Source organism: Palaemon carinicauda, chromosome 41 (assembly GCF_036898095.1).
Source record: "Palaemon carinicauda isolate YSFRI2023 chromosome 41, ASM3689809v2, whole genome shotgun sequence".
In the NCBI taxonomy this organism is placed as follows: domain Eukaryota; kingdom Metazoa; phylum Arthropoda; class Malacostraca; order Decapoda; family Palaemonidae; genus Palaemon; species Palaemon carinicauda.
This window is the reverse complement of record NC_090765.1, coordinates 25,913,211-25,927,713: the sequence shown is the minus strand read 5'-3', so window position 1 is coordinate 25,927,713 and position 14,503 is coordinate 25,913,211. Positions and strand designations below refer to the sequence as shown.

Genomic DNA, 14,503 nt, shown 5'->3' with positions numbered 1-14,503 from the left:
TAGTGTTTTATTTCCATGTGGTGCTCAGACTTATGTATCTAATCATGATTTTAATTTTAACATGTAGGAAGATTTCTTTTTTATTTAAAAAAAAAAAAAAGACAAGAAATGTAAGATCTTTAGATACAACGAATCCAATTACTTTGAGACAGTTCGTTGCGTTTTCTTTATGTAAGTGCCGAGTTTCGCTTATTTAATTTTAGCTATTTTTAGACCTTGATCAATATAAAGAATCTGCTGTTTAAAGAGATCCTTTTGATATTTGGTAGATACCGAATGTAGCAGAGCCTCTTGTACGTTACTCTCAAAAGATACAAACATATAACTTCTACACTGTTAAAAATTTTACGTAAAAAACGGTAAAAATCGTGGAATAAATGTTGCCAGACATTTGCCGTTTCAAAAACCGATATATTGACGTAAAGGAGTGATATTACGGTCACCAACCCCTAAAAGATAATAACAAAATAGGGTAAAATTACGGTCGCCTGTATTTTACTGAAATATGGTTGAAAGTATATTTTTAGCGTCTGCCACCTTACCATCCTTGTGAGCTAAGGTTGGGGGGTTTGGGGGAGCCTATAGGTCTATCTGCTGAGTCATCAGCAGCCACTGCCTGGCCCTCCCTGGTCCTAGCTTGGGTGGAGAGGAGGCTTGGGCGCTGATCATATAATATGGTCAGTCTCTAGGGCATTGTCCTGATTGCCAGGGCAATGTCACTGTCCCTTGCCTCTGCCATTCATGAGCGACCTTTAAACCTTTAAACCTTTAAAAGGTCTTCAAACTCATGATCTAATCTTTGAAAATGTTTTAATAGTTTTGTATAAATGACAAGGCATTGTCCTTAGTTTCGTTAGAAATAGATTGGGATTGGTGATAGGGTTCCAGAGCATTTACATTTTTCTAGAGGTACAATGGTTGAAGATGAGGTTCTCTTATATGTTCTTAAAATACAGACCTTTAATCTTATTAAATGTATTTATTTGTACAATTCTAACCTTTCATTTTGATATTTTGCATTATATGTTTTACAACAGGACTTCTACATGCGGTTTCTGTTTATTTTTTTCTTTCTTTTTCGTTGCCATAGCTCATTTGCAGACCAAATTTGAGCGGTCACATATTACTGCCTTTCTTGATAATATATTTGTTTCAAATACTTTCTTTTATTTTGCTGCAATAATTGGTATTTACTTTTGCAATAATTTTACCTTTGAAAATAACTCTATTTTAACATGGCAAGATGGAAAAGGGCTTTTAATTTGCTGTAAACAACAGTGTTTTGGTCTAATAACTAACAGGCCTTTGACGGGGAAAGCGCGAAGGAACCGCCCCCCAGACCAGCAAGTGCTGGTGCAGCACCGCCCATAGACAGTTACGAAAGCTTGAGTTTTGAGGACGCCCTTACGTCCTCCGTGGCTGCAAATTTAGCGAGGTCATCTTCAGCGAAGGTAAAATTCGAAATTTAGCAACATTATTATGTCAACTGAAAACCCGACCTAAGCAGGTTTTGCGTGAATGTGCAGAATATATAGTGCAGTATATTTAGTAAAATCCAATATGCTCTCTCTCTCTCTCTCTCTCTCTCTCTCTCTCTCTCTCTCTCTCTCTCTCTCTCTCTCTCTCTCTCTCTCTCTCTCTCTCTCTCCTGAGACCAAAAGTAATTTTTAGATTATTTTTTCTTTCCTAATAAATATCATACATATAATTTCATGCAAACTACTGTAAGATCATTATCATAACTGCTGTATCAAAACACTTTGTATAGACCCCTGGCTTAAGGTTACGTGCATTTAAGGGCAATTTTGACGCTAATTAGTGGTACTAGACAGGTAGAACTTAATTGAATGTGCATACCAAAAAATACAATAAAATTAGCATCGGAGCAACTGAAATAGACATTAGACAGTGGAGTTGTACCAGGAAAATAATAATATTCAGTGTTCCCTAAAAATAAAGTCCTTGAAGATTTTATTAAAGTTTCTTATAAGTAAAATTAATAATGATAATGGTAATCTTTATAAAGAAAACAATAGAGAGTAATATTGGTTAAAAAAGTAGGGAAATTGAAATAGTCGATACCGAGGAAAATATTTTAATCGGCCAAGACATGTAGAAACTGCTAAAACATATATATTTTCAAGGACATACATATCATGATAAAATTGATGATGTTCTATAGAAAACAGTTAAGGGCATTTGTATCATTTCGAAGGGAGAAGACAAAAAGACCCGATAAGAGACAAAGGCAACACGGACTTTGAAGTAACGTCCCTACTAGTTGATAATAAATGTTTGTATGTGCTTAAACTAGACAAATGTAATAATATTGAATCGATCACTAGTAAGCACATTTTCCCTTGTAGATTTTTAATGCAGTGTCTGTGTGATTTGCAGTCTCAGATTATTATTTTTTTCCAAAAGAAAAAAAAAAGAAAAAAAAATAGTCAAATGAACTTGAAACCAATAATTGTTGCACATGAAGCTTTTAAATTTAATATTCTTTTCTGTAACATTTTATATTTATTTATAGTTTCAGCTTTTTTAAGCCTTATGAGAAATCAGATAATCAACTTTTTTCCTTTAGAAATGTTTATTTGATCTTTTAGGGCTACTAAACTCTGTTGCAGATTACTTCAAAAGCACAGACTCTATGTAGAAATACTAAGTAGCTTTTAAAAGTTAATCTCATTATCTAGACATGATTTCATTGTTCTAACCCACTTTCTGTCCCAGGATCTTCTCTTGTCGTCAGCCGTTGTCTACGACAACACTACCAAAGAGATGTCCTACGGCATCCTCTCCCTTCGCCAGGAGGTGCTCCTTCGCTAGCTCTTTCTTGTGTGCCTTCGACACCCTTCCTTTACCTACTGCTTATAGTAATGGTGATAAATCATACAAGTCAGTTAGAATATCTCCTCGTTTAAGCATTGGAATGACATGGCTAAAACAGTTAAACCCTTTTATTTTATATGTAAGTTCAATCTTGCATGATACGTCTTTCCTAAATGCTTCCTGTTGCATGATTGAAGGCAACCTGGTACACCGAAGCACCAACATTTACAATGGTGTCTCCTTATGTTGCTTATATATAGCACTGATGTTTTCATTACGCTGATGTTTATATGCAGCTATATGATATTGAACTGGGAGCTATTCAAATGAGTTTACTTTTCCTTAGTTTCTTTATGCTAATCATCATCTCTCTAATTTCTTCATCTTGTCCGTATGACTTCCATTCCTTTCCCATCTTTAGAGCTTGATAACCATAATAATGACATTGGTTTAATTTCATAATCTGTTATAACTTGAAAATCTCGCTTTCCCATTGTTCTTTATGTCAAGATATCGTGTCATCTCCAACCCTGATCCAAACATTTTCGGGATTTGAATGTTGTTGAAACAGACGACCATAGGACCACATGCGGCCCAGGTCTGATGAAAACCAGAAAAAAAATATCTTACTCTGAAGGAGCCTGTTTATCTCTGTTTTTTATTTAGGATGGAGAGGCAATTTCCCACCCTTTAGACTAGACTAGGACAATTTTATAAATCCGTCATTTACATTTCCTACTTGATTTGAAGTGCCATGATTAAAATACCAATGATGAGAATTTCTTATATAATAGTAAATTAACAAAGATGATTGTCACTAAATTGTTTACATGCCTGATTGTTTCTTCAGAGTTGCTAGAGTCGGAAGAGATAGCCTCATTATCTAATTCTTTTGAAGTCAAAATCTATTGTTGCTATATTCTAAGGTTTTTAGTCGTTACAATAGTTAGTTTATGTGTCTTATATTAGTACCCTGAGTGTAGGAAAAAGTTTCGTGATTTTCCTCCCGTTTTTTTTTTTTTTTTTTTCATTGTTGTTCTGGTCTGTGTGATGATATTTGTGCTGTTTCTTTACCGTGATGCGTCTGATATTTATCTATTTTATATATACCTCAAGATTTTTTAGGTATGCTTATTGCAAAAATGTAATGAACCATTAAGATTTTTAATAACTTTCTGAAATAAGCCACTATTTCAAGAAGACTATTCTCCTGTAAAATCTTTAGTTATGTATAATACAACTTCAGGATATTGAAAACATTAAGATAGGTATTTATTTTTCCAAACATTTCCTCAGGCTGATCGCCAAGCCCGTGCGGCTGCCTGGTCGAAAGAAGATTTGAGTGAGAAATACATGACGGTCGAGGAGATCATAACGAAACGTCGTCAGAAAGTCATGGAAACTCAAGGGCTGCAGTTGGTACAAGTTCTTAGGGTGAGTAACTACACAAAACACTGCACAATCTATGTATTTTTCGGTAGTAATATTCTAGTTGTATAACACCCATCTTTTAGTAACGACGATTGCTCTTATCTATATTTTTTTGTATAAGAGAGTATGCATTTATTTGTTCATTCCTAGTTCCTTGAATTTGGGTTCAATTTAAGGCTGAATAGGTGTGTTTTATTGTAGTGTACATGTAGAATTCAAATGAAAAAATTAAAGGTAAAAATGACGAACTGTAGAGACAGCGAAAAATTATTCCTTCCTTTCAAAATTAGAATTTGACTAAAAAAAAAAAGTGTCGCAGTTGTATGAAATATTATGTACTGTACAATGTATTACCCAAATATATATATATATATATATATATATATATATATATATATATATATATATATATATATATATATATATATATATATATATATATATATATGTTTGTGTGTGTGTGTGTGCATGTAATTGCTATTTGGACCAAAGATTGCTAATCAAAACCTAAAGAAAAAGCGGAAAGAAAGAAATTTCTGTGATCCGGTTATTTGAAGTTATATTGTAATATTAGAATACAATAGGTCAACATGACCGGTTAAAGTAATATAAAAAGATTAGAAGGTCCTTAACTTTGGTGTAAAAAATCTTTGCCAAAAATAAAGTAATTAGTATATGCACATGTCTTTTGCACCTTGCAAGCCTATGATGAAATTCTTTCTAATTTGTATACAATATACTGTATATTTTTTATGGCTACGATAAACCTTAAAGTACATAGACACCATTATGCAGATTATTAGTGCACCTCATTTAAATTTTTTTTTATTATACCATTAATTGCTTTCATTCACAGCATAATAACAAGAAAAAAGACAGTTCAGAAAGTACTAAACTTGAACAAGTAATGTACAGTACATAGTAAACTTGCATGTTTAGTTCAGTTACCAAATATTGTTGCAATGTTTTATCGTATTGTATTCATAAGTATTTCTCTAGTTGGGTATTTACCATATATATACACACACACACATATATATATATATATATATATATATATATATATATATATATATATATATATATATATGTATGTATATATACATATACAGTATATATATATATATATATATATATATATATATATATATATATATATATATATATGTGTGTGTGTGTGTGTGTGTGTGTGTGTGAGTGTATTTAAAAACTCATGATAGAGACGACTGGTGAAATTTAACGAAGGCCCTGTGAGTCAATAGGCGTAGGAGATGATGACGATGATGTATTAGAATATTCATATAATCATAAATTATTGTAATAGAATATATATAAAAAGTTAGTTACCACACATTAAGTTCCAGGAGCCACGTGCTACTACGAAGATCAAACCAATGTTTTCGTTGTGCATTCTATTATAAGGGTCTGTCTAATCATAGTTTCTCATTATCTTAGACTAGCTGTCATACACACATACACACACACACACACACAAATATTACATGCAAATCGCATTTTATGTAGTAGGATAAAACTCTTCTCACTATTTGTGTCATATCCAGTTGTTATGTGTTTTACCTGACAGTTCGTACCCTTCAAGTGTTACACCTTAATTACACTCGAAGTGGTTCTTTCGGTAACAGGACGCCGAGGATGCTGGCTACACATCGGAAGAAGTGTCGATAGCCCTGACTCACTGCGGGGACAAAAGTCCGCTGGAGTGGCTGAAGGAGAATTGGAAGCACATGGTTGACACAGTGCTGACCCTGGCTACTAACTACGGGCACGAAAGACGGGTCAATGACATAGGGTCCATCTCGGCCAGCGAGGCGCGTATTGCCTTGAGGGTCCATAAGGGAAATATTTGGGCGGCCGTCACCGAATGCGTCGAGCAGAGGCAGAAGAAGGTTTGTTTTGAAGGGATGAACTTCGAAGATTTATGATTTTTATATTGTAGGTTCCTATTCATTTTTATTCAATCAGATACATATTTGGTGATTTCTTTAAAAAGTTGCTTAAATTTCTGTGACCTACTTTCAACTTGAAAAAGAGAACACAATGACAAGGTGCTTACAAAATTTGACACAATATTTTGCTTTAGAATTTACATCATGAAAAAGATAAAAAAACAGGTAGGGTAGATTATTCTTTTTTTCCAATTGATTAGAAGTTCTGTAAAATTTTACAACCTAAAGCAAAAAATTACAAAAGAATGTTTTAAAGTTCTAAACTATTCATTAGTTATAGTAATTTTTTTGCCTTTTCGTGACATTTTTTTTTTCAAGGTGCGATGATTTTATTGTTCTTTTGGAAATAGATTATCATTTGATACAGATGGTAGACTCTCTTGAAAAGATTGAGCTGTTTCGTTAGACCATCTCTGATGAGAGAGAGAAAGAGGCGGAAGTGTTTGAACAGACGACCAAGATCAATATTAACATGTTATACGTTATCAGAATTATTATGTGTGCAAGTTAGGAGACAAGGAGAGTGGGGTTAATGTAATCACATATCAAGAAATTTAAACTATTTTTAAGAACATGGGAAGTCCACCCGAGGGATTGAAACAGTTTAAACATGCGTCTCAATTCAAGAGATTAAAGTACAGTAAACCGTTGATTATCTTACTGTGGGATAAGGAAACTGAGAACGGACCTTCTTCAAGATCACCAGATGGTTCAGAAGCCAATGCCTATTCCGGAGCAAATTATTCATAGCTATAGATTTAGTCAAGAATCAGCAGGGTAACTTTGCTTTAGATAAGGAATCAACAGATTCACGCACAATGATCTTTGGTATCAACAGGACAAAACCTTGGACCTCCTGGGTTTTGGGAAGCATCTTGGCTACAGTTTAGAAATTCACATGATCACATCAAATCATTTTGGGTAACTGAAGAGTCAGGAGTGAAGGAGTAATCATTCTGATCAAATAATCCCAGTTAGCTTCTCAGAGAACATTGCATCTATGCTTTATGCTTTTCCAGTTCAACGACATATACTCCAGGGGCAAGTTCAAGCGTGCTGACATCGTGAAGGCCCTTGAGACGCATAGTGGCGACGTTGATGCTGCTTTCCTTGAAGTAAACAAGTCCCAGGTGAAGCCCTTCCTCATGAAAATCTGGGGATCAATGTCGCCCTCTCCATCACTGGCAAGTTTAGGCCATAAAAGTTGCCTTTCTTTTTTCCGTTTTCATTGCCGAAATTTCCATTTTCTTAGTCATCAATTTTTACTAGATAACTTCATTGGAATCTTCACTGTACTCACTGAATGTGTACGTTTATCCCCTTTTGTAATTAAATTAGAGGACTATACTGTTCCAGAAAAGGTACTCACTCATATTTATTTTATTTTTAATTCATTCAAATATAAATAGGCCTTATTTAGATGGATATATTTTGTTATTTGAGGTAAGTTAGATTTAGTGAAAATTCTCCAGTACAGATAATTTTTCTGCAGTTTGCAATAAGCTACTTTTAGGTTAGGTTAGGTTAGGTACGGTACTCTCGAATGCATTGCATTTTCTCCTATAGCCATATCGATGATATTTTAAAGTGAATGGCGGCATGTCAGAGTCAGGCAATTAAAAAAGCCGAATATGTGTACATACATGCATGTAGACTTCATGCCTATTATTCATAATTCATTTATATGTGTATTTAGATTGGAATAAAAAGTTTACAATTATGTGAATGTTCAATTCTCTGAAGATACGTATACCGTAAATATAACTGGAAAATATACTTTTTCCTCCATTTTAATGTGAAATATGCAGCAATTATATACGTGCAGTGTACCTATTTCATCTTATAGCAAGATTATTATTATTATTATTATTATTATTATTATTATTATTATTATTATTGGAAACAGAATCATCAATGTCGTTCATATTTCTTTTTCTTAAAGGCGAAGGGGACCCAGTCCCCTGCTCCTGCTGTTTCTAGCTCTGCCTCCAACGAAGTATCAACGTCTCCCGCACCTTCTAGAAGCACTACGAAGGAAATGGTTACCAGTCAGACCACGCAGACGGATAAAGGTAATCCTGTAGTCTGAAGGAGAGAAAATTAATCCTGTAAAATATGCGATTATTTCATTTGATTCTCGATTCTGTTGTATAGTAACTAAAGGTAAGTCATTTTGAAACATTCGTCATATTAAGACGATCCTTTAATATAAGGGAGTAATCTTTTGCTGACAATTCTTTGCAATTTAAGGAAGTTCTGATTTTGAGGAGCAATCCCTTAACCTCATGACACGATTTTGAAAAGCAGTCCCTTATTTTTAACCACATCATGTCTGGAAAAGTTAATCATGCATTCTTATGGCTCTGTTTAGAATCCGTCTGTAATATTGGAACGTTCCATCTTGGAGTCGTGACATTGTGTCTTTTAGTAATAGCAGTGTTATAAAACTCAGTTGTTCCAGATGAACGTGTTGACCCGACACATAAAATATGTTTTGTCTTATACCCGTATTGTAATACAGAAAATAAAGAGAAAAATAAGATACCGAGTCTTAGGATTCGGATGTGGGTAGATGCGATGCTGATAAGAGGACAGACATGATGGTTTATTGATTCAAAGAGATAAGAATGGATGTTTTGACACAGTGGAACAGGGGTAAAATGGGAAGGATGAAGATTGACTGTGTTTAGTGTATCTAAAGGCTGTAAATCTCGCGAGGGTAGTGCGTACAGCACCATGAAGCTGGTTGTGGGTGAAAGAGTGCTCTTGTGTTAGTAAGTGTGGCAGGAGTCAAATCAAAGACAGTAAGTGCATAAGGTCCAAGAATGAGAGTAAAATAGAATGTTTTATGGGAACTGATCAGTCCCTAGTTGGATTTGGAGAACATGAATGGGTAGTTGGGCTAGGAGATCTTAATGCAAGTTTAAATAGGTATGATGTTTCTGAAGTAATTTTATGAAGAATTCTTTTTAGAAAGAGGTTTGATTGTTGGAAATACATGGTTTTCAAAGATCATGATAAAGTGTTTTTGGGGAAAGAAAAAATTGAGAGAAAAGGTATTTTTATCAATATTTGATTAGAGCAAAAGTTAAAGTAGATATAAGTTGAGGAGGAAGTTGTGAAAATATGGCTGTGAATGTAATTGCCAGATGTAAGCTGAAGAAGGAAGTGCGACGAACATTTAAGGAGAAAATGGATGAACTTTAGGAAAGGTTAAAGTGTGTGTGTGTGTATATATATATATATATATATATATATATATATATATATATATATATATATATATATATATACATATATGTATATATATATACATATATACATAGATATATATAATATATAAATATATATATATATATATATATATATATATATATATATACATATATGTATATATATATACATATATACATAGATATATATAATATATAAATATATATATATATATATATATATATATATATATATATATATATATATATATATATATATATATATATAATGTGTGGCGTGGGGGTATGGTAACTCAACCGGCCGCCTGTGGAAAGTACAACCAGGAAGTATGGCCACATGGCAAAGTGCCATACCCATTGATAACGTTTATTTCAATCATATTCCATTTCATTACATGAGTGATCATAGAAGTATCGTAGGTCTTGCCTTCACATTCTCCGTTAACTATAATTTTTTATAACAACGCTTTAAGTGCTTCTTTTTTTTTTCTTATGAGTGTTGTAAAAATATGATGGGTACCGAAGTTAGTTTGCTCAAGTAGACAACCTTGGTTGAAGAAAATTGTAACATTCAAAGTAAGTATCCATAAACGCAATAGCATAATCTGTCTTCAAATTCACCTGGTAGGTATTATTGTACTACTTGCTGAAATTTGCTCTTTTTTGATATTGTCTAAGTATTATAACCCCTCCTCCCCCCCCTAACTTTATATTCATCTTTTCTGATTTGTGTGATTTTGGAGCTTTGCATTTGGATTTTTTACATTGATGAGTTTCCCCATAATGTTATTGTGGTTGGATGTTTTTTTTTTCGGTTGTTTTTATCATAGCAAGGTTATTCGCTGCAATTGTATATATCCCCAAAAATTATTCTAGAAGTTCCCTTAAGATTTTAACATTATTGATTTTTTCGTATTTTTTTATATCATGAAATTCATTTTTAGTTCTTTGGACGATAAACCATGTACAATGTATATATACAGTATATACATAGATTCCTCCTATGGTAATTTGCCCCGTCTTTTGTTTTAACCAAGAATTAAACCCCGTTCTTTCCTATACGAACTTCGCTCCCATTAATGATTTCCTATACACTGACCTCCCAGATCTTCGGAATTATGCTCTTCATTCAATGAACTCCTGTTATTCATTCTTTCCTCATGACCAAACCACCTGAAAATACCCTAATTTTATTCATGCTAATCGTTTGGTCACTGCGCCTATGTATCTCCCAATTTCTCACTCTGTCAGTTCTTCGTACACCATATATATTATACAAATAGATATTTTTAAAAATTTCTAATTATTTTCTTTATTTTCTTTTCAACATTCACACTTCACTTCCACAAAAGGAGGAGTGGCTCAACAATCTCCTCATAGCTATTCTTTTTCCTTCTTTACTTATTCTCTGGCACATCTTCTCTCGTCATATTATACAAGGAAAGTCGCTTTATCACATGGAATACGCGATCAGCCATGTGAAACACTAATTATGTGAATGTAACCAAGAATGTTTATTTAATGTTGTTTTATCGTTTATACACTGTGAATTAGTAATTGTTGTCTAAAACATAGTAGAACGAAAATGACAGAAGTTAACAATATAGTTTTATATAGCCTATATGTATAAACACACACACACACACACACACACACACACACACATATATATATATATATATATATATATATATATATATATATATATATATATATATATATATATATATATATACATATGTGTGTATATATATACATATAAATGTATATATATACACATATGTAGGTATGTATGTATGTCTGTGTGCGCACATGCACAAAGTAATAATGAGAACGAAGGGATTTTGAAATAATCTTCAATGGCAGATATTACTGCATGGGTAGAGGACAACGATGATGATGATGATGATGATGACGACGAAGACGTGTTCGAAAACGTGTATGCGAATATCAAACCGCTTCGTGAGGAACCCCACCCACCGCCTGACCAGCTTTATGCTAACGTTAACATTGCTTCGAAAAAGATGAAACTAGTCAAGGAATCTGTAAAATCAAAGAAACTGGCCAAGAAAGCGATCCAAAAGCAAGAGCAAGACGAAGACGAATTATTCACCGCGAGTGAAACTGCGGGCATAGAATCGGACGAGGGTAGGAAAGCCTTGCAAGTCTTAGTAGTGCTCACTTTCTATCACTCTCTCTTTTCGATTATCATTTGTAGCAGCATCACAGTTTGTTTTTAGCGCTATTCTTCGTATTTCTTGCTTTTCTCGGTTTGTGTAGTAACTTTCTTTTCTTCATTTTGAGAAATCGTTTGCTTCTTTGTAGATACTAACTGAATTCTGTATATTTTAATCATTGATATTTCGCATTTTTTTGTTCTGCTTTTGTGTTTTATATCGAAAATCTCATCTGACTAGATCAGTCTTAACACGCCCACGGAAACGTGCAAATATGTTTTAGTAATATGCTCATTAATCTATATTCGACTTTATACCATCTACAGAACTCATTATTTATTTGAAATATTTTTTTTAGAATACTCGACATCTAGACAGTTCACTAAATCTCTCTCATTTCTATAAGAGATTAGTTTTCTCAATTTTGATTACGATTACGGTATTATTTAACTAATCTTTCGCCTTGCACTGGAAAGCAATTGCAGGCACTTATACAGACGCACGTATAGACATACTAATGCGGATATTTAACCCAGTCGCAAATTTTATAACACTAATGTTTCTTCATATATATATATATATATATATATATATATATATATATATATATATATATATATATATATATATATATACATATATACATATATATATACACATATATATGTATATATATACAATATATATATATATATATATATATATATATATATATATATATATATATATATATATATATATATATATATACACATATATATGTATATATACAATATATATATATACATATATATGTATATATACAATATATATATATATATATATATATATATATATATATATATATATATATATATATATATATATATATATATATATAATGTTTCATTTTACCAAACTTTTTCTTAACGTTAAACTTCAGCTAAAGTGTATATGAGTCATATCTTACAGTACATATTGACATAATTATTGTCTTAAAACTGAATTATGTTTAACGTTTGTCATGTAAATCAGTTATTAGTCTTTATTTTCATATATGAAATTTTCAATCCTTTATTTGGTACTAAAATTAAGAAATAAAGAATAAAGTAGTTTAGTTTTGAAAATAAAAGTAATATTAATTGAAGCGTTGAGGTGCCCCTGTATCATATGAATATAAAATTTTATTTATTCAGAATAAGTCGCAAATAGCACCATGATTTTTTTTTATTTAGTGAAGAAATAAAATTTCATATACTGTATATGCCAATGTCTAATATTCATTATAGATTTATTTGTTTTTTATAAACCCATTGTGTAATATTAAGTGGAGTCTTATGTGTCGTTGTTTTTTGAATGAATCAAATCTCTGAATAAATTTACTTTTTATTCAAATAGAAATTTATGATTCTACAAAAGTGTCCTGTGGAGCAATGAGAATAAAGTACTAGCCTTTAATAAAGTACTAGCCTTTTGTATAAGTTGAACGAGAAATTTAAAAGATACGGTATCCATTTTATAGATATCTTGTTAAATCAAATAACACCTTAAGGAAAATTTTCATACACCCCTTTAAAATAGAGGAAAACCTCTTTCTCAAAGAAAACATATAATTTAATAAAAAATCCGTTTTGACCAACCAATCGTATATAAAGCTATAAAAGCCTTATATCTCACTATAAATGTATCTATCCATTTTATACTTCTTTTGTGATGTATGTCATTTCCTAGGCTGTAATAATCTTTGGAGTATCTTTGTCTATAACCACTTTTTTATTTTTAACAAGTTCACCATCTTTGGCTATATTTCACTCCTTTCTTTCTTTTAGAATCAACCATTGAAGAGTTGCTGGCGGACGTCGTCAGTCCCAACTATTATGAGTATTTTACGGCAGTCGGTAATGCTGACCTCAGCAATTATTGTCATTGTACCGCCCGCAAAATGGGTCCTTCCGAGAGAAAGATTATCCACATATGTTTTACTGCATTTATTGAACACTGAAGGAGTTTAAGTTACTGTTGGGCTTATCTATGCTTATCTATAAACGTTCAAGATTTTTAGTAACATACTCTTTGGAAAATTCCAACTATTTTAATCAATAAATGGTGAATAATGTGATATTTTTAAGATCTTGAAATTTCATAGTTCACGTTTTATTGACCGTTCATGAATTTTTAAAGATTGTTGTGTTCATGAAGGAATTTAAAACCTATTTGTGTTATGAAACTCCTTTGGAGATCTCTCTCTCTCTGGATGACCCACGATCCCCGGTCCATAAACCGATTTCAGCTGCTGTTATGTAGACAGTATAGGATATTCTCCATATTCGATGGTATATTATTACTGCCCATATTCTCTCTCTCTCTCTCTCTCTCTCTCTCTCTCTCTCTCTCTCTCTCTCTCTCTCTCTCTCTCTCTCTCTCTCTCTCTCTCACACACACACCTTCTGAAAAGTGATTCAATTCTAGTGTATAATCTATGAATCCATATTTTTTTTTTCAAACAATCTAATTATAAACATTAGTGTTTGTGTCCTGGCAGTATTTTGTCTTTTAAATCATCGAATATTGTTGAATATTACTTTTAGAATATGCTTTGAAAATAAGGAAAATCATTAGTTGCTGTTGCATAAAATATCCTTTTTTTATAGATTTTTTCTGAACCTACAGACTCAATAATAATGATAGCTGCTTTGCATAATATACTATGCTTTTCGCATTGCTTTACACTTGACCTTCCATAAACCACACTGTAAGTCCAGAACTATATAGGAATCTGTGAGGTTTCAGTAACTCCAATTATTGAAACTGACAAATTTAGACTAAAAATTAAAATTTAAATGTATTTGGTAATCCAGAATTAAATAGATTTTCCCATCAA

General features: G+C 32.2%; 1 protein-coding gene across 1 annotated transcript in view; it reads left to right on the top strand.

The window, feature by feature from the left end:
- The window catches only part of LUBEL (Linear Ubiquitin E3 ligase), a 198,492-nt gene that overhangs the window by 133,193 nt on the left and 50,796 nt on the right, over positions 1 to 14,503 (top strand). The window contains exons 15-22 of the mRNA XM_068364388.1: positions 1,302 to 1,451; positions 2,737 to 2,817; positions 4,132 to 4,269; positions 5,910 to 6,173; positions 7,253 to 7,417; positions 8,176 to 8,305; positions 11,333 to 11,614; positions 13,452 to 13,520. Of these exons, the coding sequence (XP_068220489.1) occupies positions 1,302 to 1,451; positions 2,737 to 2,817; positions 4,132 to 4,269; positions 5,910 to 6,173; positions 7,253 to 7,417; positions 8,176 to 8,305; positions 11,333 to 11,614; positions 13,452 to 13,520 (1,279 nt within the window). The remainder of the gene's footprint in view (positions 1 to 1,301; positions 1,452 to 2,736; positions 2,818 to 4,131; positions 4,270 to 5,909; positions 6,174 to 7,252; positions 7,418 to 8,175; positions 8,306 to 11,332; positions 11,615 to 13,451; positions 13,521 to 14,503) is intronic.